This window comes from Podarcis raffonei, chromosome Z (genome assembly GCF_027172205.1).
Source record: "Podarcis raffonei isolate rPodRaf1 chromosome Z, rPodRaf1.pri, whole genome shotgun sequence".
NCBI lineage: Eukaryota > Metazoa > Chordata > Lepidosauria > Squamata > Lacertidae > Podarcis > Podarcis raffonei.
The window spans coordinates 22,215,986-22,242,209 of NC_070621.1; the positions used below are offsets into that span (position 1 = coordinate 22,215,986).

The 26,224-nt window shown below is 46.7% G+C and overlaps 1 protein-coding gene and 1 long non-coding RNA gene across 3 annotated transcripts; one reads left to right on the plus strand and one right to left on the minus strand.

Moving 5' to 3' along the window:
- Window positions 1-100: 100 nt before the first annotated feature.
- On the minus strand, window positions 101-23,675 carry FGF16 (fibroblast growth factor 16). Of its 2 annotated transcripts, none has more exons than XM_053374174.1 (4): window positions 22,637-23,675; window positions 8,755-8,858; window positions 1,788-2,026; window positions 101-328 (listed from the first exon to the last, which is right to left on the minus strand). In XM_053374174.1, exons 1-4 carry the CDS (start codon window positions 22,908-22,910, stop codon window positions 235-237), a joined length of 711 nt encoding a protein of 236 aa, XP_053230149.1. In that variant the 5' UTR covers window positions 22,911-23,675; the 3' UTR covers window positions 101-234. The 2 variants fall into 2 exon arrangements, with proteins under 2 accessions (XP_053230149.1, XP_053230148.1); XM_053374173.1 differs by having other exon boundaries at window positions 1,788-2,029; window positions 22,637-23,672.
- On the plus strand, window positions 10,860-14,774 carry LOC128406632 (uncharacterized). The gene is made up of 3 exons (XR_008328558.1): window positions 10,860-10,998; window positions 11,941-12,061; window positions 14,676-14,774. It is a non-coding gene; the product is annotated as an uncharacterized LOC128406632 (long non-coding RNA).
- Window positions 23,676-26,224: the final 2,549 nt, after the last annotated feature.

The window sequence follows — 26,224 nt, forward strand, 5'->3', positions numbered from 1 at the left end:
TCAGGGATTATTTAACTGTGATTCCTGCACTGCAGGGTGTTGGACTAGATGACCCTTGGGGTGTCTGGAAGCCAGCCAGCAATAAATCACACAGAGTAAGTGAAGTTAACTCTTTATTAGAGACAAGGCCTGCTCAGGAGTGCCAGGCCTAATGAGCACAGCAACTCTTCTTGGTAGGTTTTGCCCCTATAAGGCAGTTGTGAAGACTGAAGGTCCCCGCCTTCCCACAGCTGACTAAGTCTCCTCCTCTCCTGGGTCCTTCCTGAGCAATCTGAGACAACGCCGGCGCGTCCGTCTTTGCTCCGACCTCTTCATACCTCTTCGGGTCCTGGGAGACCAGGGGAGAAGGGAGTTGGTCGCAGCAGAAGGGGGAGACCCCCTGGCTTCTTCAGCAGCCTGCCTCATCTCTGCCTCTTGGCCCCCCTCCTTTCCTGCTGATTCTGGACTGCCCTCTGCCACAGCCTCTCCCTGCTTACTAAATCCTGTTACTTCTTCAGCTCCTGACACCTCCTCCTCCCAGTCTGCTCCATCTTCTCCCTCTGACCACATACCATAGTCCCACCACCACTCCCTGGACTCTGAGCCTTCTTCCCTTGGAGGTTCCCCAGCTGGTCCCTCCCACCATTCCTCTGTGTCTAGCCAGTCCATGACAGGGTCCCTTCCATTCTATAAATGTGGGAGTATCGATCCCATTAAGAGAACAACTCATCTTGAATGCGTGTGAAGAGAAAAAAAAATGTTATCTGGAGGGGCCTCATAATTAACAATGGATGTGACTGGAATAAATTAGCAAGCCACCCGCAATATATAAAGACAATTTTATTGCCAAAAAGCTCTTAAAACTCATTTCTCCCCACCCCCTTTCCTCCCTCCTATTCCAATAGGACCTTACCCTTCCTGATGAAAGTTGGGCCATAATATCTCTCATTTTAAAAATAGTATTTTTTTTGAAATAAATAAATATATAAAATAAATATCATATACATTTTATAAATAGATTTTTGTCCTTAGGAACAGGATTGTGTTAAGAATGTTAAGGTCCTTGACCCACCCTCCTCTGCTCCTATTCCAACAGCAGGAAACATGCACACGTGTGTGCCCACACACAACACCCCCCTCCCTCACATCCCTCTGGACCCAAGATTGCCAGATGTAAGCTTTGGTTTGGATACTCTAGATTCTGCCCTCCATTTTCCCACTATGGAAGTCTTATCAGCTAGAGCCTACAGTGAGGAGTTCTGGCCTAGCAACATAGAACGAGTCTGCTAGGGCCACCTCAAGAGAATCCAAGTGTCAAATAGGAAGAGGCCCCATCCATTCTGTGGGCCCTCTTAATAACTATTCCAAGCCTGTGAGCAGTACACACAAGTCATTGCTGTGGTCTTCTGTGGTGTGGCCACCATGGCCGCGTGGCTAGGAACTGGTGCTGGCGGTGGTGGTTGTCATTTCAGAAATAATATTTTCTCCCCGTGTCAATTTTTGCCTTCTCTTAGCCCACCAGATAAAGAGAGTAATTGAACTAATGAATGGTTTTATGTAGGGTTTTCCAAGCTCGGCTCCCACCCTGCCCCTATCCTCACCTGCCACGGGAGTAAACTCAACCTCGAGATAATACCTTTAGAAAGAAAAGAAAAGAAAACTCCAAGGAATAGGCAGTGCTTCCTCTATCTGGTATCCAGATTTGTTAAGAACGATGGAATGGCTATGGGATGGAGTGTCCTGGCAGAAACCATGGAAACCCAAGTAAATATATACACAATGGCTGCTCAAGCTGCAGAGAACATCACCTGTAGTGGAAGAGATGTCTGTACATTGCAGGGATCTTAGCAGGGTCCACAGGTCTTGGTAAAAAATGAGTGAATTTTTGGTGTCTCTTAGTCCTGTATCCTTCTCTGGGAGAGCCATCTTTGTTCAAAGCAACGTAATACTGTCTCTCGGAGTCAGAGTGTTTGTAGAGGGTTGAAGCGTAAGTGTTGTACCAGTTTTCTTCAAACTGCTCACGGAAAACACACTCCCTTGTCAGCTTCTTCTGTGTGTGTAGGTGGGGTGGAAGAGGGGATCAGGGAGAGAGAGTGGGTGGGGAGAAAAAGACTTATGAAGAATAATCTACAAACATTCTGTTCACATGGGCAGCGCTGCTGGATCAACCCAAAGACCCATTTTGTTCAGCATGCCGTTTGAATATAAGAAGCAAGGTTTATAAATTCCTTTCCATCTTGGACAATGTGGTCCTACTCTGATGGTGGCTCTCCAGGGTCTCATGCTGTGTGTGTGTGTGTGTGTGTGTATGTGTGCTTGTTTGTTTGTTGCATTTATATCCCACCTTTTTCTCCAAGGAGCTCAAGGTGGCATACATGGTTCTCCTGCTCCTCATTTAATCCTCACAACAATCCTGTGAGGTAGGTTAGGCAGAGAGGGAGTGACCGACCCCCAAGGTCACACCCAGTGAGCTTCATGGCCGAGTGGGGATTTGAACCCTGGTCTCCCAGGTCCTAATCCAACACTCTAACTACTATGCCACATTGGCTTTCAAAGTATTGCCTATACTGACTCTGCAGGGTTTCAGGCAGAAGCCTCTCCCAGCCCTACCTGGAGATGTTTGGGATTGAATCAGGGACCTTCTGCATGCAAAGCAGATGATCCACCACTGAGCTGCAGCCCCTCATCACTTGCTACCCTGGAGATGCTACCTGAGACCTTTGGCATGCAAAGTGTGGGCTCACATGCTGCCTTGTGGAAGCTTACAAGCAGGGCAGGAAAGTGGTACCCATCCTCTGTTGTCTATCTGCAGCATGGGTGCCATAGCCCATGAGATGCTCTGTATTTGTCCTTCCCCAGCAATCCCTATGTTCCCCAAGTTTATAGCTGCAACCCTGTGCCTCCTTGCTTGGAAGTAAGACCCATAGAACAGAGTGGGGCTGACTTTGCACATGGAGAGGTAGCATGGAAAGAAGGCCGCTATGCTAGCATCACAAGGGACTAGATGACCCTTAGGGTTTCTTTCAACTCTATAGTTTTATGATTCCATGACTCCATTCTCCCTGACATTTGGATTTGTTTGAATGAAAGGTTATAAATGACTTTGAATGGAGGAGCTTTCCATCAAATAAGCCCCCGAGAAACAGGAGTAGCACCTCATATGGTGTTTAGGAGAACCAAGGCTAATGGCAAATGTTTGAGTAGGCGCCCTAGGGAGCAAATGATAGCAGTGGTTTAATTCCTTGGGACTTTGCTACAGAGAGAAGAGCAAAACAACCCTGGGAGGTTCCGTCTGAGCACAGGGATTCTGAGAAGCAACATAACCATGGGCTGAGGTCATGCCCCAAGGCAGTAAGGATATCCTGAGGTCACATCCCTAAAATAGTTAAGCCCAGGAATGGTTGACTGATATTGATACGATGATTCAGCTCCTTCGGAATTAGTCATCCTTTTGTGTCAATGGTACTGGCTTAATCTGAGCATGGGACTTTGACACACGAACACTGCTAGACTAGGTCCATCCAGTTCAGTTGTCTGCACTGACTGGCAGCAGCTCTCCAGGGTTTCAAGCAGGGTTCTCTCTTAGCCATATACGGAAATTCCTTGGGGGAGCAAACCTGGGATCTTCTGCAGGCAAAGCAGTTGCTTTTATCACTGAGCTATGGCCTTCCCCTTGCAAAGAGAATATCTCACGGGAGGGTCCTTTTCGATGGCTGGGGAGCAGGCTGTCCTGGAGTTGGGCACACTGTTGTAATCTAGACCAGGCTTTAATTTGTCCTGCCTGGCCACCTATTTGGGAAGAGCCTTCTATGTTCTATGAACAACGTGCTTAAGACAGGAGTGGAGAACATAAGGCTGTGTACATATACATATGTGTGTGTGTGTGCGCGCGCAAATGTGACCCCCATAATTCTCTGTCTGGCCCTTGGGATTCTTCCTAGGCTACACCTCTCACTGGTCCTTCTCCATACTTTGCTCAGGTGCTTTTGCCTACCAGAAATGTGCCCCCTGAACTATTGCTTGCCTAGATGAGAGGGATGAGTGCATTGTAGAAGTTTCTGGCTTAGGTTAAGAGTCACATCTGTTCTTCCACTTGCCTCCGGCTCTATCTATCTCTGGCATGTGGCATCCCAGAAGTTTGCCCATCAGCAATGTGGCCCTTGGATGGAAGAAAATTCCCAATCCTTGGTTTTAAGAAAACCATTCACTTGACTAGTATTCCCTTGCACAATATACTGCTGGCCATGCTACTGCCTGTCCCACGGTGTTAAGGGAATCCTTTCCACATCCTTTTCCATAAGGATCCTCTTACATGAGTAGCTGCTTTGTCCCAGGTTCAGCCCCCAGCATCTCTTGATAGGGTTGAGCATGAAATCCCAGAGAGCTCTTACCAGTAAGAGCAGAGGCATACCTATGAGTTGGTGAAACCGGCCCTCCCTGGAGGCACAGGCTCGAGGGCATGCGTGCAAAAGTCACCTATCAGACTATAGAGTGTATGATGTATATGTGTATGGTGACGTGGTGAGATCAAATGTGGGAGAAGCTTCCCATCCTTCTCGCAGCACAAAGGCGTGTGAATGCTTTCACCCTTCCTCCTTGCCTTGCCCTTACTCCGGGATGCTTCAAGTACTAGGAGCCATTGATAGCCCTCTCCTCCTTGAATTTCTCCAGTCTTCTGTTAAAGCCATCCAAGTTGGCACCACTGCCTCCTGTGGGAGCGAGTTCCATATTCTAATAATAATAATAATAATAAATTATTTTATTATTTGTACCCCGCCCATCTGACTGGGTTGCCCCAGCCACTTTGGGCGGCTTCCAAAATATATGAAAACATAATAAAACATCAAACTTTTTTATTTAAACTTCCCTCTGCAGGGCTGCCTTCAGATGTCTTCTGAAGTCAGCTAGATGTTTATCCGTTTGGCATTTGATAGGAGGGCATTCCACAGAGTGGGCACCACTACTGAGAAGGCCCTCTGCCTGGTTCCCTGCAACCTCATTTCTCACAGTGAGGGAACCTCCAAAATGCCCTCAGCGCTGGACTTCATTGTCCGGGCTGAACGCAGGGGTGGAGATGCTCCTTCAGGTATACAGGGCTGAGACCATTTATGCTCTGAGTGAATAAGTACTTACTTTTATGTGTCCTGAATCTTCCAACATTCAGTCAGTGTAAAGAATATTGAGCGGGATTGGAGCTATGGCTTAACTCAGGTTAAGGCAACGAACTATGTTCCTAATTGTTTTTTGGGGTGGGGAGTGGGGAGAAGCATAGCTCAGTCATAAGCATATACTTTGCATGCAGAAGGTTCCAGATTCAATCTCCAATGGCACCACCAGGTAGGGCTATAAATGTTTCATCTGAAGAGCTGCTGCCATGCACTGTGGACATGAGCTAAACTGAGCTAAACTGACGGTGCAAGGCAACTTGCTATTTTCCTATTTGGGGAGTGTCCTTGGATGGTGTGAGGTGCTCTGTATGGACTGTGAGCATGATAGAACTCTTGCAATGCTCTGTGACAGAAGAGGGGTTGTGGTTAGCAATCTTTATTTCAGGGAAGCTTGCTCTTTGTTACTCTCTCTCTCTCTCTCTCTCTCTCCCTCTCTCTCTCTCTCTCTCTCTCATATATCCCATGTTTTCCTACAAAGAGCTCAAGGTGTGGCAGTGACTAGCCCAGGGTAAACTCCAGTGAGCTTCATGGCCAAGTGGAGATTCACACCCTGGTCTCCAAGGTCCTAGTCCAACACCCTGACCACGATACTACACTGGCTCTCTACACATCTCATGGAGGATCCTGTGCCAGACAGTTGGAAAATCTGCACTGTACATGTCATACAAACTAGGCCTCTTCACCATGGCAGCCATGAGGGAGAAAGCCAATGCGTGTGGATTAGTGGCCGTGTCTGAGAACCTGCTCCTTCATAATGTGCTTCAACATCATCACACACTAGTAATGATGCAGTTGCATCTGAAAAAGTCCCAGCTCAATCCCATGGCACCTCCAACTGCAAAATGATAGCAAGTGATGTGGAAGGCTCCTGTGTCAGATCCTGGAGAGCCTCTGCCATTCAAAGCGAACACATTGGGTTGGATGGAACTACAGCTTCCTATGTTCCAGCCTGTGCAGGATGCTGCTCTGTGTCCACCATGGTGAAAATTTGCAAATGCTGAACATTTCGGTGTTGATGGGTTATTTTATTTTGTAGAATATTTTATTGGCTTTATAATAAAATGACATTTGAACAATACCTGCAGATTGTTACATACATACATACATCAGTTACATATACCTCAGTTTCACCTTACCCCCGTAAATGCCCACTGAACCACTTCCATTCCCATAGAATACCTGTTCTGCAACTACACATTGCCTGTTGACACCAGGAAGGCACCATCACTGTACTTTTTTTGGCACCTGCTAAAAACATTCTTGTTTAGACAAGCCTACCCAGATGTATAGAAAGCTGATGTGAGTTTTAATCTGTTTTTAGTGTATTGTTAACTTTTCAATAGTTTCAATTTATTGTTGTCATTCTTTCTTACTCATAATTTTACTGCTTTATCCTTTTTAGTAAACCACTTTGAGGGTCCCACACACACAATCAAGTGGTGTATATATTTTATGAAATTAATAAAATGAAAGAACATATAAGAAAGAAAATGAGCAGGAACACTGTCAAGTAACTGAATCACTGAATGTATCGCCAAGGCTTCATTTATCTGTGACAGCCTCTCCATAAGTAAGTGGCTGGAGGTCTAACATTAACGTCACTTCTGTTTTACATTGCTGATATGTGGCAACCAGACCTTGTCAAAATGACTGCGTTTAGTTTGGTCTTTAAAAATATTTTTATGCTGCATTAGATGCTTAGAAAGAGCCAAATCCGAAACTTTCCCATGTCAACCCTTCAAATAGCATTGCAGTGTTGTGCCATAAAGCAGAATCCAGTAAGAATCCTGTATGTGTCAAGAGATTTTTTATGGCATGGAATCATCCAACTGGAAATCAGCATGGGGTTGGCTTTCCTGCTGAGACTGCCAAGAGAACACATCACAGAGGGGTAACTGGATACTACAATTAGTCTGAATGGACTTTGATTTGGAATTGGGATTTAAATCAGATTAGCATTATCGAGACACCCAGGTCTTATTTTCTAATTTGAGCAGGAAAGATCCATAACAAGACTGGCGAATTTCCGGTACAAATTGTGGGCTGCTCCAAAGCAGAGCGCATCCAAGCGATAGCCAGGCCCATGTGCATGTCACAATTATAGGGGAGTGCAGAATATAGAACTTCCTAGAGTTCCATCTTCGACTTCAAAAAGTTCAAAAACTTCAAAAGTTTCTGACCCAGATGACTGGGAAGATATGCCAAAATGTGTTCACTGAAGTCTCAGAAGCCCAGAGGTGTGTCTGAACAAGATTTCCACTGGCTGTGTGTGAGGCTTTTTATAGTTCACTATAAGTAGCAAGACCAGAAGAAACTATGCAAAATAATTGTAAAACAGCAGCGGAAATTATGCAAGTGAAAAAATGTGCATCTTTATTAAATGTTCACATTTTAACTGAGGGCTCATCCAGACTTTCTTCTGTGCAATGTTTCTAGACACTTTAAAGCTCCATGCCTGAGCACTTTTTTGGGCCCCAGCCCTGTCCCTGCAAAAACCTTATCACTGAGAACCATTCTGTGGAAAGCCTGAATTGCCATTTGTTCTGATTCAGAGTTAAAATGTGGGCTTTCCTGGGGAAAGTGGCAGGGGAAAAAAGAAAAAGAAAAAGAAAAAGTGCTTGGACATAGACCTGTGCCTAGAAAGCACAGGGCAAAATATACAGTAAGTGTGGATGAACCCTGAGTCACAAAATCAGGCTTTTCTTTGGTGGTGATCTTGAATGCAGCATTTAAATATAAGCACAAAATACCCACAGACCTGACAATGGTTTGTGTTTCATGGCTTTCCTAAACAAGATGAGAACCTCAAAAGAGACACACTATCAGTCATACTCTTGGATCTGCTTGGGTCTGCCAGAAACTCCCCAAACAAACAATGGACAGCAAATGACCAGTCAGTTTCTGGGTATAACTCAAGGCAGGCACTGGTGCTTACCTTTAAAGCAGTGGCAGGGACCTGGGTGTTTTACCACTGAGCTACAGCCCCTCCCCATATCCATGCAGGTGAAGTCTGCACAAGAGAGAGCCTTTTCTGTGTCTGCTCCCATATTGTGGAATTCCCTCCCGACAGAGGTTACGAATGGTTCCCTCCTTGTAATCGTTCTGCCAGCAAGCTAAGACCTTCTTATTTAGACAGGGCATAGAAAACGAAGGTGTGGGTGATGCTGACTTTGTAATTTATAACATTTTAAAATGTGAGCCACATTGGATCCCTATTTGGGAGAAAGGTGGGATATAAATACATTAAATAATGATAATAGTCTTCCAGATGTTGTTGAGCCATAACTCCCATCCTACTTGATCATTGACTGCCTACCTCATAGGTGGCTACCTTTAACGTGGGCTATAAGACCCTACACTTCTGTTCGCTTTTTGTGGCGCCTACTACTTCTGCAACTCATAGCTGCAGCTCATTTTCAGCACCATAATTGTGCCATGGTCACTACTCAGTTGCTGGGGATCCCAAATGCAAAAGAGTGGCTGTGGAAGTCAGAGCCACAAGAGATTGAAGTGGGTATCTTGGAAAATATCAAGGCATAATAAAACCTTAATGTTACTCACTCCAACAGTATTTGATATTCCATAAACCTGAAGGGCTAACACTTACCGATCCATACAGCTCTCCTCTCTCGTTCATCCCAAGGTAAAGTCCAGAATCCACACCGCGGATACTAACCAGCCCTACAGCCAAGCTTATAAACTCCAAAATTCCTTTGAAAAGAAATTAAAAATGGAGAGTTATTCAATACAAACAATATCACTCTTGGTGGGCATCATTACAGTAAATAAAACAATTTAAAATCTACCCAGACTTCACAACGCATTTATATCATATCACAATAAAAGGACAAATAATATCCTTTTTAAAAAATCATCTTTAAAATGAACACGACTAAGTCTTAAGAATTTTAAAGGCCTGGGCAAATATAAATGTTTTTGCCTGGCACCAAGTTGCCAGGAAGGCTTCTTTTGAGAAGGAGCTCCACAGCCAGGGCACCACAGCTGAAAAAGCCTTCATTCCTGAGATTGGAGAGTGTATCTCTGATAAAGACAGTACCTGGGGGAAATAAACCCTCAACAGTATACCTTAAGATGGTGTTCCTTCAGATATTTGGACCCCAAGCTATTTAGGCCTTTCAAGGCAAGTGTCAGCAGCTTGATTTGGCTCTAGAAGCAAACAGGCAGCCAATGAAATTCTCTTATGACTGGTATACAAAAAAATGTAGCAGTGGTAATCAAAAGTCTGGCAGCCAGATTCTGCATCACTTGAAGCTTCCATGTCAACTTGAGGGCTGGAAGATTCCAGATAATGGATAACCATGGCTAGACTGTCTAGAAACAGCCACAGTTGGTGAACCAACCAAAGCTGTGTCACTGAGTCAACCTGGGCTTCTAGTGACAAAGCTGGCACTAGGCTATGAATTTGCTGACTTTGGAGGGGTGGTGGGTGGTACAATCTGCATCAGAGCCTAGCTCACAACTTCCCCAAACCCACAGCACATATATCCACAGTGCCTCTACCTTAATAGTATTCAGCTTCAATTTATTGGCCTGCTTTCAGCCCATTCCCACATTCAGTTCCTGGTTCAGCACCTTCACAGTCTCACCTGTCAAGGAGAAATTGAGCTGGATATTTGCAGCACCTCTCCCCAAATCCTCAGGTGATTTTACTCTGTGACTTCATACAGATGTTAGGGAGTAGGGTGGGAGGAGAGAGTGCCATAACATAACACAAGTGCCATAGGATTCAGCAGAGATCCTCCAATACTGCCTTCTCAAACCACCATTGCAGGTAGGATCAGAACCATCATATCATCATGGCCCCAACCCCATCCCACAGAAAGGTTCAGTGGCTGACGGTATCTCAAGCCGCTGAAATCAAAGAGAATCGACACATCCTCATCCTCCCCCTCCTGCTCCTGGTTTCCCTTCTGATCAAGATCATCTATCAGAGAAACCAAGCCTGAGTGACAAAATGTGGTCTGAAGCCAGTACAAAACGGGTCAGTATAATCCATTTCTTCCAGCAGTACTTGGAGAAGCTTTATTAAAGAGAGTTTGTGGATATAAAAATATCGTGTGGATTAGGGTGGTGGTGGAACCAACCTTTCATATGAAAAACTGAACAGTTTGGGAAAATACCACAAAGAGGGAATACATTAAGTCACAAATGCAATAATTAAAGTCACAAATATAATAAGAGGAACAATCTGTTTTTATGCTATGCAGAGTAACCTAAAAATTAGTAAGAATTGCACAAATGCATAAAAGCAGATTATTAAGCTGCTATGGGCCAGTTCAACAGAGGACTATGAATGAAGTTCCACAAGGATGAAACCTTCTGAGTGACCACAGCAGCCAGCAATTCCTAAGTCACTACAGTCACTCACCTCCTATCAACCCTCTCTTGGCTCTGCCTGCTAGAGTCCTCTCCCTCCCTGGAATAGCACCCCACTTCTTGGACTCAGAGCTGCTGAGAGAACAAGGAAGGCCCGTAAATTGTTTTCCATGTTCCTCTCTGCTACTCAAAAACCAGGGAAAAGGCAGGCAGTTACATAGTGAGGGAGAATGAGTAGAAGCAGTTCAGAAAGAACATTGGAAGGGGGCTTTCCACAGGTGTTTGTAGCAGCTGTTGGAAACATTAGCTGGTACTGTCAGCCAGAGGCTTCTCAACAAGCGGAACCAAACTTCTTCGCATATGACTTTAGCTGGTCTAATGTGGAGGTGTGAGCAGAGCTGGGCTGGGAAAGGGGTGGGCCCTCTGCCTTGCCCCCAACCTGTTCTTCTGCTTGGTCCTACTGATGCCAGAATGACGCTGACCTTGATGGTGAATCCTGCGGACCTCCCTCTTGGTAAGTGCTGCCTCTGTTTTCCTCCCTGTCTCCCTTGATTTTAAAATGCAGGGAAGTGGGTAAGTAGTCCCTTAGCCTCCCCCTCCCCTGTTTCCCTTTCCCCATTTCCTTCTAGGGCCAGGAGGAGAGGGGTGTGTTGCTGCCATAATTGGATGGCTTTAACAGAAGAGTGAACAAATTCATGGAGGAGAGGGCTATCAATGGCTCCTAGTACTTGAAGCATCCAGAGTGAGAGCGAGGCAATAAGTTTCTAAGCAGAGGTTGGATGGCCATCTGTTGGGGATTCCTTAGCTGTGATTACTGCACAGGTTCGACTAGATGACCCTTGGAACCCCTTCCAACACTACAATTCTATGGACCCCAAAGGTGGGGTCCATGGAATCATAGCAGTAAATTATTCAATGTAGGGAACAGCTCTGGGGCAGCCCAGAGCAGCAGGTCTAGTCTCATTCCTACCACTAAAGTAGGGTTTTCCAAACTTGGGTCTCCAGCTGTTTTTGGACTACAACTCCCATCATCTCTGATCACTGGTCCTGCTAGCTAGGGGTGATGGGAGTTGTAGTCCAAAAATAGCTGGAGACCCAGGTTTGGGAAACCCCGCACTTACCTCCTTCGGTACAGCCAGGACAGCTGTAGCTCCATCAGACATGAGGCTATTTGGTGTGGTAGGCCAGAAAGACACATCGCAGTGAGGAGGTCAGAACTGCTACTTTTTCATGGAGGCCTTAAGGGGCCTCCAAATCAGGAACCCCAAATTGCAGCTAACAGCACACAGAGAGGTTGCATTCAACAGCAAGGGAACAGGCTAGGCAGAGAAGAGCAGTGAGAGTCACATGGTTCCTCCCATTTATTTATAGAGCCTCTAGAATGTCCATCCAACCCTTCACAAGCACACTTGACCCGCCCTGGTTGGGTTACATCACTTACATGCTTTTTTGCTAGCTCTAAGATTCTCAAAGTACCACTTGGAAGAACCATTCATTGCTCAGTCACTCATGAGCTCACAAGGCATACTAGCAAGACCTCAAGTGCAAGGACGATGTCATGGCTATACATAGAACAGGTATGTCATCGTGACTGCCTTGCTGCACTCCATGTTCATTATAGTATCACCTTGTTGCTTGAGCCTGCGCATGCCCTACTTATTCATTTTAAATACATCACTCTCCAGAAAAGAAGGTTTTCATGCTTCTGGCTCCAGACGTTGCACTGAGAGAAACACTTGGAGCTTTGCCTTGCATACATACCCCACACTGCATTTGGTTTGAGCTGTATTGCATCAACTCTGTTGTACCCAACCACAAATCCCAAGTGGCTAGTGTTCCATGTGACACAAACACCTTCCACAACCTTAAATGCCTGGAGCACTTTTGGTACTGTTTATAAAGCTTGTCCTTCGTGTAAAATACGTTTAAGTACATGGAAGGATGGGTGTGTATTCACACATGCTAAGATGCATCTCTTTAAAAAGGACACATGCCCCCCCCACCCCGGAAATTATTGTTGGCAATGCTATGGTGCTGAGCGAACATTCTACATCGAATTTCTCCTGCCTTAGAAGGATAGGATGAAATGAAAGTCCTCTTCATGCCTTCCAGAGAACATGGCACATGGAACTAAAGTATGGAGAGAGAACATACACATGCTGCCCCACTGTACTAACATCCTCAGATGCACCAAGCACAGCTACTCAAGCCTGACCATCCCGTGTTGCCTGAGACAGTCTCAGGGAGGTTATGTTGGCCAAATGCATTCAGAAGCTTCCTTGTGATCAGGACACCTAACAAGGTAAGGTTTCCTCATCACACCAGGATGCTTTTTAGTGCATTCACTAAAGTGAATACCACTTTAGCAAGGCTGAATGTGCTCAGTGGAAGAGTTGAGTCAGGGAGTGGCCACTATTGTGGGCAATTAGCCTATTTTAGCCTGTATTACCTCACAACAGCTAGGACCATGCCTGTTGCTTCCTTTTTGTAGGCTGCTGAGCCTCTTGGAAACAGCTTGGTGGTGAAGTTATTGTGTGCATGTATTTGAAACAATGAGTGGTGTGAAGTTACTGAAAATTAGAACTTTCTGCCTGTTTATGGTGTTTTTGTTGTTATAAGGGCCTGCAATTATTTTTATGGCACCTATTTGAAGAAGACCATGGTGAAAACTGAGGTGGTGAAGACACAGCTATATCTAGCTTAAGATAGAAAGAGGATGTTGCTTCAACCAAGAACATTAAAAAAACCAAATCTATCCCTGCTATGAACACAAACTGAGGTTGGCATGCTTATCAAAATTTGAAGGGGATGGACGGACACTGCACTCAGATGTTTACTGTTTCCTTTCAGTTTTATGACAGTGATTTAATTTATGTATGTATATCCTTGCACATATGATTTAGATACCATAATATTAATGGAGGCATTGCTGGATCTTGTGGGCAGCCATTACACAGAGTGCAGTTGTGATTTGTCGTTCTGGAGGGACAAGCTTGTCTTGGACTTCCTTGAGTGGGAGTGGACCTCTCTATTATCAAGAGCAATCTGGGCAAGTTCCTCATCCATGGTGCCTGGGCAAGCTACATCAACTTTGCCACTGATGGTAGGCCCAAGAGCCCCACCATTTGCACCATGGCCCACTACCCGAGGATGCCAGCCAGCACAACATCTGGCTGAACTGTCTTAACAATGGGCATTATGTGTGTTTTATGTGTATTTTAATGAATTGAATTGAGTGAAAGATTATAAGTCATGGGGTGTGGAGCATGTGTGTATGAACTTAATAGCACTGAGCTTATTGTTCTTAGTTGCTATTTTGTTAATGCTGTTAATATTGTTTTATGGGTGATAAATGCCATAAAGGTAAAGGGACCCCTGACCATTAGGTCCAGTCGTGACCGACTCTGGGGTTGCGGCGCTCATCTCGCTTTATTGACCGAGGGAGCAGGCCTACAGCTTCAGGGTCATGTGGCCAGCAGGACTAAGCCGCTTCTGGCAAACCAGAGCAGCGCACGGAAACACAGTTTCCCTCCCCTCTGGTGCAGTACCTATTTATCTACTTGCACTTTGACATGCTTTCGAACTGCTAGGTTGGCAGGAGCAGGGACCAAGCAACGGGAGCTCACCCCGTCGCGGGGATTTGAACTGCCGACCTTCTGATCAGCAAGTCCTAGGCTCTGTGGTTTAACCCACAGTGCCACCAGCGTCCCTGATAAATGCTATATTGATTTGTTAATCATAATTGCTTGTAAGCTGCTTCGGGATTCATTTCAATGAAAAACAGCATAAAAATATAATAAATAAATCAAAATCAATCGTTCATGTTTAAGAATTATATGTCATTTGCCTTCAGAGACCCCTTATTAAAGGCATTAATCATTATTATACTATTAATTATTATTTATATGCTGACAGGGACTCAAGGCAGTTTACAGATAAAACAGGAACAGCTAAAACATTTGGCAAACAGAAGAACATTAAGATCACATATCAAAAACAGTTACATGTTCACTTGGGTGAAACTAACACCTTACATTTAAAGACTTGTGATACCACTAGAAACAGTCATGGCTTCAACTAAAGAAGTCTGGGAGCTGTAGTTTGTCAAGGGCGCTGAGAGTTGTTAGTAGATAACACCCCGCCCCCTTATTCCCCTCCTGGAACAGTTTAACCACCAACCCTTCTTTGCAGGAAACTCTAGAAATTGCAGCTCTATGTCTTGGCTAGGGCTGATTGGAGCTGTAGTAAAGAGGCTGGCAAAAGCTGCAATATAACCTCAAAAAATTGGACATCTGAGGAGCATGCTTCAGATTTTAAAGAAAGAATGACGGCAATGCAAATCCAACCAAGGTGTCTGGGAAAGAATTTTGCCATTATCTAGCTCAATTTGCAAGGGAAGCCTCCAACAGCCATGCTTCACCAGTACTGGGAGTGGCTGTTGGGACTCAGTCAAGAATTCACTTTCTGCTTGCAAGGGGGAGTTTTCTGTGGCCAAACATGATTTGTTTTTCCAGCTCTTGTCTTCTCTTCTGTGGTGGAGATATTCATTCCACTCACTCTTTTGAGCCTCTCCAGATCACATTCTGTGAGATTTGACTGGAATTTCTGATGTCTGAAAAGCTGAATTATCTTTGAACTTCCATTGGAGCAGGGCAGCCTGCCAGTCATTGTTATACTACTAAAACAATTGTTTAAGGATTACTTCAGCTGCCTGCACCTGTCTCTCCTCGTACAGCCATATCCACGGGCAAGGGGGCTTCAGAACAATGTTGCATGTTGTACTAGTATCTGCAAATCTAAATTTTCAGCTAAATCTCTCTCTCACCCCCCCCAACTGCCCCCCAGGCAACTGTTTGGAAACAGGTGCACTGGGTGTCCATGTCAAAGCCTGCAAAATCTCAGGAGAGCTTCAACAGCAGCAAAGAGTATACCCAACACACACTAGCACACACAAAGCCCTGCCGAGCATGCAGAATTGCTGCTCATGTTTCGGGGGATCAGGGTCTGTGGTGGGCAAGGAAAGCGGTTTTCAAACATTTTGGACCAGCTACACACTCCCTGGCACAATTCGCTCAAGGCACCCACCACAAGGCCTCTTGTTGCAACAGTATCTACTGCTCCAAATACTCATAGCCATTGAGTCCTATTGATGATGTACCACAGACAATCACAACTGCAATGGTAAATTGTCATTTTGGTGAATATAAACTGGGGAGGGGAATCCCAGGCCCATTCTCAAGGGAATGCAGGCTTCTCTATCTGGCCCATGAGACTTTCCAGAGGCCATGCTCTTTGCCTAACACTGCTTTGGGCCTCTCTCGAGCAATTTTGACTGCTGAACCATGTATTTGAACCACAATAGTGAGAACATAAGATGAGCCTGCTAGGTCAGGTGGGTGGCCTATCTAGTCCAGTATCCTGCAATCACACTGGCCAACCAAGATGCCAAGGTCCCTGATTGGGAAATCAGGGAGCAAGATTCAAGCCCAAGAGCCCTCTCTTCTCTTGTGATTTCCAGCAGCCACTGTTCAGAAGCATTACTGCCTCCAAATGTATGGAGGCACAGCATAGCTCCCATAATCACGTAGCCACCATTAGGCCCCTCCTCCATGAATTTGTCCAATAATGCATCAGTTTAGGTGGACTGTGGTAATGAGTGCATAAGAAACCTCTGACTTTTGCATGCCTGGAATGTAGCCTTCGACACAAAGGCAAGAGTCACGTCTATTGTTTCTGCCCGCCCCCTTGCTTGCATGCGGCTCCCAGAAAGTTTTCCATTGGGGCACAGGAGGATGCATGGGGAAGTGGGGAGTGGGGTGGGGAATTGCACCCCCTGTCTCATTTCTTATAAGAAAAGCCCTGCTGGATCAGGCCAGTGGCCCATCTAGGCCAGCATCCTCTTTCCACAGTGGCCAACCAGATGCTCCCGAAAGGAAGCCCACAAGCAGGAACTGAGGAACCAAGCACAAGAGCCCTCTCCCTTCCTGCAGTTTCCAGCAACTGGTATTCAGAAGCATTGCTGCCTCCAGGTGTAGAGGCACAGCATGACCAACCTGTCTAGTAGCCATTGATTGTCTTTTCCCTCTTCAATGAGTCTGAATGGAACTCTGAGTACTAGTCTGGATCCAACCCATCCTGTATGTAAGGTGAGCCTCCCAAAGTATGTGTGACTGTGCTGTGCTGTGCTGTGCTGTGTGTGTGTGTACACCATATATATATAGTAAATTTCGTTGCAAGCTTCCCATTTCACCTACAAAGAAGGCTGACCCTGCTGTGCAAAAGGTGAGGGAGTGACCAGCTTCAGGAGACATCAATGAGGGCAGAGCAGAGCAGGCAAAGGCAAGAACTGGTGTCTGATTGATGCAGCAAAACTTTGCTGCAGTGTTTGCCCTAGCAGGGGTGGTGCTGCCACTGGACACTATACTGCCTACAAACTACATATTCCAAAGCCTCTAGTAGTCTAAATACTTAATGAACCATCCTGCTTTCAGTTTCTAAAATAAAAGTATGAAAAACTGGAACATTAAACAGCAAGTCAAGTACCCCCCCCTTTTTAAGGAGAACTAAGGTAAATTGCTTTATCTGAATAATATGCTTTCTTTCTTTTTTTACTTTGGTCATTTCCACTATGAAACTGATGCATGGGATTTTTAAAAGGGGGTACTAAGAAGTAAGAGTGACTACTTTTCCAGCTCTACTTACACATGGAAAAGTGTTGTAATTCAATTCCCATCATCCCCAGCCAGCACAGCTAGAAGATACTGAGGCTGATGTGAGCATGGCTCCTTTGGCTGTGGCTCATGGGAGTTGTAGTCCAAAGCATCTGGAAGGCATCAGGTTGGAGAAGGCTCTTGAAATGGCTCTTAACATCATTGTGCACATTTTGCCACGCTGAGGCAATGGACTGCTGGGATTTGCTGTAAACACGGATACTTGTATTTTGCTTACAAAAGAGATCAGATCCAATCCCTGGCATCTCCAGGTAGAGACTGGGAAAGGACGCTGTTTGGGTCCCTGCCAGTCAATGTAGATAGACAGATAAAAGTCTGGCTTGATGGAAGGTGGCTTTCTACATGTCTCACTTTCAAAGTATGAAGGTACCTACCATTCAAGAAATGCAATATGGCTTGGGGACAGTTCAGCTCCGACTCAGCTCTTGACAAAGCACAGACACTGGGACCATAACAGTACACTTTGGAGGTACAGTCAATTTGTGCATCTGCAGCCTAGGTTGCCAGACCTTAAATGCTCCTTCTAGAGCAGCCCCTTCATGAACCTTCTGAGGATGCCCTGAAGTAAGAACTACAGCCTTTAGCCCAAAATTGCATCACTGTTATGTGGCCATAGCAGTGATGCAGGATCAATGGCCCTCCCAATATTGCTGGACTCCAACTCCCATAACTCCTAGCCAGCATGGCCAATAGGCAGGGGGAACACAAGAATATTTAGCTCAGTACTGTCCACACTAGCTGGCAGTGGTTCTTTCAGGGTTTCAGACAGAGAACTCTCCTGCCCCTACCTGGAGATGCCAGGGACTGAGTCTGGGACCTTCTGCAAGTAAAGCAGATGCTCTACTACTGAGCTATGACCCTTCCCACAGACAGTACTAGTCCAGCATTGTCCAGAGGGGCCACAGGCTCCTCACTGCTGGTCTACAGTTAAATGAACATCACGGGTTGTGACGTTGTGCTGGGACAGTGATTTGCAAATGGTTAGGTGAAGCCTCAAAGGTTGTCACAGGCTGCTGGAAAGCTGTAAGAAGTTCCAAATGAATTCAATACTGGTTTGAAGTTTTGCAGGTAGTTAGGCAAGAGGGGGCAGTGGGATTTTAGCCTACAGGACTTGAGCCAGTGAGACTATGCATCTTACATCTCTGTTATCCTCCTACCTTCTGCTGATGGTTTCTCAGCTGCTAAGAGAATAAGATAGTGGTGTATGAGGAGTTATGCTTGGGCTGGTTAGCACTTCAAGCATTCTTGGGTGCTTGACCATGTCAATAATAATAATGAAGGGACACATGGTTATTTTGCAATACATAGCCTTCTTTCCCTCCCTGTTGCCAACTGGGCTATCTGCAGCAGTGGTTTTCCATCTGTGTTTGGGATTCCTCAGAAGCGTACCAGGTATTCCTCCATGAGAAGACCTCCCTTCCACTTTTCAGCAGAGAAGTGTTAGGTGTTCACACAGAGCAAAAGTGAGGGCCAACACTGAATGGACTGCACACACTAGGACTCTTCCCATAATCCTCTGTACCAGGATTCAAAGTGGAAAGGGGTCTCAACAGCTTGCTCAGCTTTCACCAACCTGGTGCCCTCCGGATGTTTTGAACTACAATTTCCCATTAGCACCAGCCAGCACAGCTATGGAGGATAGGGCTGGTGGGAGTTGTACACAACAACATCTGGAAAGCACCTAATTTGCCAAGATTGAGCTAGAAAATTTGAAAGCTCCTGGTCCACAGAACCCATCACCACCACCCTTCCTTGCATCAAGTCTTGATGAGATCAGATTATCTTTCTTCTGGGATGAATGGATGTGGGATGCACATCATATGGATTTCACCTGACCTTCTTCAACTTGTTGAAGCAGGCTCTCGTTCTAGCCCTCCCACCCAGAAGTGGCTGCAGATCTGCCTTCTTTGCAATGCTTCAGGATACTACCCTGACTCTTATTCAGAGTACCAGGCAATCAGTATCCAGACACAAATGATTCTCCATGTAAGTTTCCCTTAATACTAAGTAAAGTAACACTACCTGAGGGGTAGTAATAAGCAATGGCAGATCCATAGTATTGAATATATGAAGTTGCCTGGCAATTCTCATGGTTCAGTACCATGTACTCCAACAAGCAGCATCTCTCAATGACTACTTTGGGACATTATGCGTGCAAAGTGGGTGTGCTCTGCTATGGAGTTATAAGCCTTCTCTCTAAAGAAACAGAGTCTGTCTCTCTGCACACAAGATTTGAACTCACAACTCTGCAGTAGCCAATAAAAACAGTAGTCATACAAAAGCACACCTAGAATAGCATCTTGTTCCCATCACGGCCAACCTGATGCCTATGGGAAGTCCCCTGAGTAGGACATGAACACAACAACATTCTCCCCACTTATGTTCCCCAGAGGCATAATGCTTCTGATCTTGGTAGCCATGTCCATCATAACTAGTAGCCATTGATAGCCTTAACCTCTGAGAATTTGCCCAAACGCCTTTTAAAGCCATCCAAGTTGGTGGGCATTGCTACATCTCCCAAATCACCATGCTTAACTTCTTGGAGTCCATTTTCTTAACTCACAGCCCAGGTCTTCCTCAGTGACAGCCAGCTAGCTAGCCTCAGTGATCCAGCTTCAAATGTGTTCTGCACTCTAAGGACGTAAGAAAAGGCCTGCCGGTTCTGAGATCCAGCACCCTGTTCTCAACATTGGGCAGCAAGATGGCTATGGAAAGTTCATGAGGCAGAAATGAAGATAACAACCCTCTTCATTTGTTTATGCTAAGCATCTGCTTCTAAACATGGAGGTTCCAGTCTCCAGCTCAAAGCATTTGTTGAGCTCCTCCCCACTTGCTTAATTCTTATAAAATAAGAGTGAAAGGCCACTTGAAGCCTGAATGCAAGCTACAAACTTCAGAATTTAATTGCTCATGATTGGCTGAGGGCAAAAACTTAATACAGCATGCCAGGTCTCTGAGGTGCTGAGTTTCTCGGGCCTAGAGTTCAAGCCAACTTGATCTGCACCTGAGGATTCCAGTTTGATCCCTCCCCCCTGAGGCTCTGCCCTCCAATTACAACAAATAACTATTTATTTTACACTGCCTTTGGGAGAAGCCTGGAGCAGAAATCTATAATATTTTATATCAGAAGCCTGGTCTCATTTACATAGCTGAATGCCAACTGCTTGAAACACTTGTGGAATGCTAATGTTTCGATTTATTGAATGCACCATACAGTTAACTCTTCAAACTCAGCTTGCAAACCAAATGAAAAAGAGGGTTGCTGTCACTGAACAAAGGGAAGGTTTTCTTCTTTATTTCTAAACTCTGGCTAGCTGCTCTAGACTCTTACATGCCAATCCTTGGCAGCAAACCTAATATAGTTCACTGAAGGTTCCTCTCGCAGTTTATTGACCTGCAGCTGTAGAAAATCCATAGCTTGTTTAGAAATTGTGTGTGTTTGTATGCAGGTGCTAGTAGTAGCCAGGTTGGGCCAAAGCTAGCTGAGGTGTACACAGCATTTCTTCTACCCATCTCCTTCCTAGGGACAGGGAAATTATATTATGTCTTTCAGGACCTAATTAAACAAGGTTTGTCTGTGCCTATTAGTACCTTTCACTGATCTGGTTAGGGCTTTGCTTGTTGATTCAACCAAGCAGATACCATTTATAGTAAGGCTGACATCCTGTACACATTTACTTGGGAGTAACCACCATTCAGCTTGGTGGGTGGTGGACAGGGCCGTAAGACTTTTTTCTTTTACCCTAATCAACTCATATATTTTTAAATTTCTTGCAGAACACGAGTGTGTAACAAGACAAGGAGAACAAAACTGGTTTCACTGCAGACATCTTAACAGGGTAGGGGTGGTGCTCACAGCTATCCCAGGATTCCAGACTTGCTGGATGCATGGCTGAAGTCTCCATGTTGAACCTTCTTGAGAGTCCCTGCAAGACACCTGTGGTTCTCAGACCCCACTCCTTTCTCTGCACCTCACTTTCTTCTTTGCATTTTTAAAAATGATTATTAAGCATTCCCAGCATTCAGTGAACCAAGGACAGGGTTCTGAAGTCTGCATATTTTGCCAAATAAAAGTTACCAAGCTCTGATCACATTCCTACCATCACGAAACTTCATTTCATATGAAGGATGTATAAAGTTATGAAACTATTTTTAGTTGGTTTGGTTCCACATTTTATTCATGCTTCAAATTCCCTTTGCAGCACAACCCTACACACATATTGCTCAGAAGTAAGCCCGAGTGCATCAAATGGTGCTTACTTCCATGCAAACAGGTATAGGGTTGCGACCTTAATGACTAGGTATGAGGGAGGAAGAGAAGTGCCTAGTCTAAAATTGTGCAAAGGGTGGGTTTTCCAAAAGCACCTGACTGTCTCTTCTCTGCTTTCCAAGCTTATGTTATGAATTATCTTATTAATACTACAGCTACAAGTTTGTCACGGCCTTTGGCTAGAACAATAAACTTATGAACTGATGTTTTCTGTTCTGCTTTCCAAACTACCCTATTGTAAGCTGCATGGGCCTGTGTGTGTGTGTGTGTGTGTGTGTGTGTGTGTGTGTGTGTGTAAAACATGTTCCTAGCCTGCTTCTCTTTGGTTCTAGTTTTGTTTTTGTTGGTTGCTTTTTTTTAAAGAGCTTGCTTTTTAAAGTATTTTTTGTGCACCTGCAAAACGGTTTAGCAGTGGGAGAATAGGAAATTGAAAATTAACATGCTGGCATTTCAGGGGAGTGAGCGCATTTATTTAGCATTCTAATTATATCCATGCTCGGGATGATTTATATTACTAGTGTAATTAGTTCTGTATGTGGGACAAGGCGGCGGGGCACTTTGAACAAGTTCATAAAGGCAGCTCTCCGCGGCTATTGTGACTGCGCGAGAGATCCGGCAGAGCAAAAAAGGACACCTGCTTTCGAGACGGGGGTGGGGACGCTAGTGGGAAGGGAACGGGAGACTCCTCCACCAACACGGTGCGGTGGGGTGGAACAGAGAGGGAGAGAGAGGGGAGATTCCAATCAGGGGGTCTTTCGGTTCAGGGACCGAGAGAGAAGAAAGAGTTTGGGAGAAGGAAAGGCGACCACGTGGCTTGGACGCGAACCAAAGCACAGAGGCTGTAAACAGGGGACGCAAGGTTGCTCCACAGAGCGCAAAGGCGGGCGTACGTTCCCACGCGGCGGGTAGGGGCTACATGCCCCCCCCGCCAGTGGGCGCCCCTCTCGAGCTGCTGCCAATGCCCTCTCCCCACCTTGCGCCTACTGCCCCTCCATGCTCAACCGCTTTTTCTTCCCAAGCTAACTCGCCATACAACTTTGAGGGGAAATGGAGCTAAAGGTTCTGCCGCTGCTGCCGCTGCTTTTGTTTAGCGCTCTGCGCCGCCGCGCACGCCTCTTCCCAGCCCCGCTGCCACCCCGCCCGCGGCTTACCGAAGCGGCTGTGGTCCTGGCGGGTGCCGTGCACGGTGCCGTTGGGGAAGATCTCCAGGTGGAACCCGGTCCGGCAGTAGAGCTGCCTCCGTCGGAGGATGCCTTTCAGGTGGGCGAAGTCAGTGGGAGAGCCCCGCTGCAGCCGCCCCTCGATCTGCCCCAGGCGCTCGTTTAAAAAGCCCGGCGAGTCGGCGAGCGCCACGCTCCCAAGTGTTGAGGAGAATCCGTGCAAATCCAAATCGAGGGAGCCCAGGAAGCCGCCGACCTCGGCCATGGCCACCGCGGGGGCGCAAAGCCCGGAGGAGACAGCAGGGAAGCCCGAACGTACTAGCGAACGAGCCACGCGAGCTCCGGGTCCAGCGGAGGGCAATAGCTCTTGCCCTCTCGGAGGCTGCGATTCCTCCGGCGTCGCCGCCGCTCTCTTGCGCTTGCTAGCTCCCCAGCTCAAGCCGCCTGCGCCGGCTCGCCTGGTCCAGCGCGTCCCCCCCTGCTTCTCCTCCTCCACCTCCTCGTCCTGCCGCCTTTCATAGCTGCTGGATCTGTCCGGCGATCCGATGCAAACTGGACTTTATATACGTACACACACACTCCCCTTACATTGACATATTGGATATTTAAATGCAAGCCACACCTCACTGGCATACCCCCTTGGCAGTTGCCCCGGTCCCCCCTGCTCCCTGCGCCTCTTCTGCGATCCATTTGGCTCTTTTGCGGGGCGGGGGGAGGGGAGAGAACGTTTCACTCCCTCCTTTATTATTCTTTAAAAAAGAAAAGAAAAGGAAGGAAGCCGCGCCACAATGCAGCGAGCCAAGCGAGCTTTTTTGGCAGGTCCTTTCCCGAGCGCTGATGATGAAACTTCGTGCGCGGGGGATGCGAAAGGCGTCGAGCTCGCTTGAGCCAGGCGACCCCAAGACCAGCCTCGCTTTGGCCAGTCGCCTGCCTGCCTCGGATCGTGGCTTCAGTTCTGACAGGCTCTGGGTGGAACAAAGTAGTTGCCCTTTGCAAAAGGCAACGGAAGCTGAACCACGGGCTGGTTTGGTTTTTCTTTTTCCCTCCCCCCCAACTTTTTTTTTACAGCAGAGCCCAACACTCGGCGCCTGCTTCGGAGTGCCGCCGGGATACCCTCTCCCGGGGTCCCCCGAAAGCGCTTCTTGTGGGCGACAACCCCAGAAGCAGACGGCAGATCTCCCTCTCCATCTCGAGTTTGCACCGTGCGTTCCGCGGCTGTTTCTCTCTCCCCTCCCCTCCTCCTCTTTGTATCCCTAGGAGGCAAAAGGAACCTGCTGCACTGAATTCTTTCCCCCCCTCCCCACCTTTGGGAAGCACACTGCCAAACACATTTTGGGATCTATTGAGGGAGGGGGAAACACCCGGACCCCTCTAGTGTGTGTGCATTTGTAAACGACATTGTGGTGTTGGATAGGAGAATAGATATGGAGTGGGAGTGGGGTTGGGGTGGGTGGGGAGTTCCAAGCCGGCTGTGGACTCCCCCCCCCCGCCACCTTTTTTCGTACTGGGAACAGGTGTTTCCTCGCTCTATTCCCGCCTCTCCTCTACTCCCCTTTCACCCGCCCCCTGCCTCCGAGCTCCCTGATACCGTATCTCTGGCTGCAGCAGCTGCTGCCTTGAACTGCAGACAGACACGAGTCAAGCGATCGGGACGCGGAGGGGCTTGCGGGGTTGGGCGGGGAGGAGAGGACTCTTTGCAAAAAAAAAAAAAAAGGTGGGGGAGGCGCGCGGGGGCACAATCCAACCCCTTGAAACCTGATTTGATGCAATAAAAGGAGCATTTCCCACCCCCACATGGATCTTTTAAAGAGGCGGCATTTTTGCAGGGCCGCGCGGCTGGAGGCGCCTGCCCGCCGTTTGCCGTGGCCTCCTTGGCGGCTAGGCGGCGCTGTTGCTCAGGGGCTGAAGCGCCTCGCCTTCCTTGCAACCCCTCCTTGGCCCGCCTGCCCACTTCGCTACCTTTCCACGCATTGCAACGAACGAGGTGGTAGGATCTTGGATTGCACCACTTCAAACTGCAGGAGTGAGTTGGGGCCGGAAATGCATTCGAAAGCACACACCCAGTTTCTTGCATGTAGTGAACTAGTGCACCAGTATCAAAAAGTGTACTCTTTCTATCTTGATGTGCTAGCTTGCATGCAGGTTCGCTCAAGAAATTTTGCAGACTGAGGCCGAGCGGCAAGTGATGCTTTCTCCCACAACCCCCACCCTTCCCTTAAGGTACATTACACCTAGGCGTGCCAAATTATTTTGGTGCCTGAGACAAACCTGCCACAAGTGCCCTTACCTGTTCTCATAGGAACCGACCCTGTGATCATCATCTGAGGCACTTCTTTTTGTGCCTTCTCCATGAGAGGTCCAAAGGCTGGCAACATGAGAACAGGCCTTTTTTGCAGTGGCACCCATGAAACATTCTTCCTAGGGATGAACCAGCCAAAAATTGTCCTCTTCTCCCAAGCCGTTGGGAGAATCTATGACCTTTTAAACTGGGGGGGGGGGTATTGTTTTTGTTGTTACTATGGAATGTTTTTTTCAGTTTTGATACTGTAAACTGCCCTGTGATCCTCAGATGAAGGGCAGTATTGTACAGAAATGTAATACTAATACTAATAATATTAATGAAAAGGGGGAAAAGAATACATTAAATGGTGATTTGCTACACCTGAATTTGACTGCCCGAGGCTGTTGCCTTACTTTGCTAACAGTAGGGCTGGCCCTGCTTGCATGCAAAGAGCTTTTAACTTAGGGACAGCATGCAAACCTAGAACCAAGCCACCTGCCTTCTGAAATGGTACAGCCCAGATTTCTGTAGCCTCAGTTTATCACCTACCTTCCCACAGCACCCTGGCCACTTCAGAAACCTCAGGCAGTTCTGGGAGGAATCCACACAGAGCCACTTCCTCCTTGCTGCTGTTCGTAAGAGGGGCATTTCCAGCATAGTGTTCTGGTGGTTAGAGTGTTGGGCTGGTATCTGGGATACCAGGGCACAAATCTCCAGTCAGCCATGGAGCTCACTGGGTGACCGTGGGCCAGCCACTTCCTATCCACTTAACCTACCATGTATACCACCTTGAACTATTGGGAGGAAAAACAATAAATTGTCATAAAAATGGTATCATTTGCATAATAAATTGTATAAAATAAATTGCAACTGCAGTTTGCATAACTCGGGATATGCTACCCTAGTTGTTTTCAAGGAGTGTTCTGGGGAACTCTGGGGTTCAGCAGAGCTTACTGGGAGTTCCCAAGTCTGAAGCTCTTTGTAAGGGCAGAATAACTTTCCTGGAAAGCAGGTGGATCACTGCCACTAACCTTCCTCTGTAGCCTGCACCCCCAGGAAAGTGTTGGGTGTCCTCCTTGGTCAGGGGTAGGGAATACTTTTCAGTATGAGGGCTCCATCCCCTTCTGGACAACCTTCCAGGGGCTACATTCCTGTGGTGGGCAGAGCTAGAGGCAAAAGCGGGTTGGTCAACCAATGTGTATGTTATCTGCTTCACTGACAATGCAGCCACCCCAAGCAATTGCATAGTTAAACTATGGAACTCACTCCCACAGGAGCCAGTGATGGCTACCAACTTA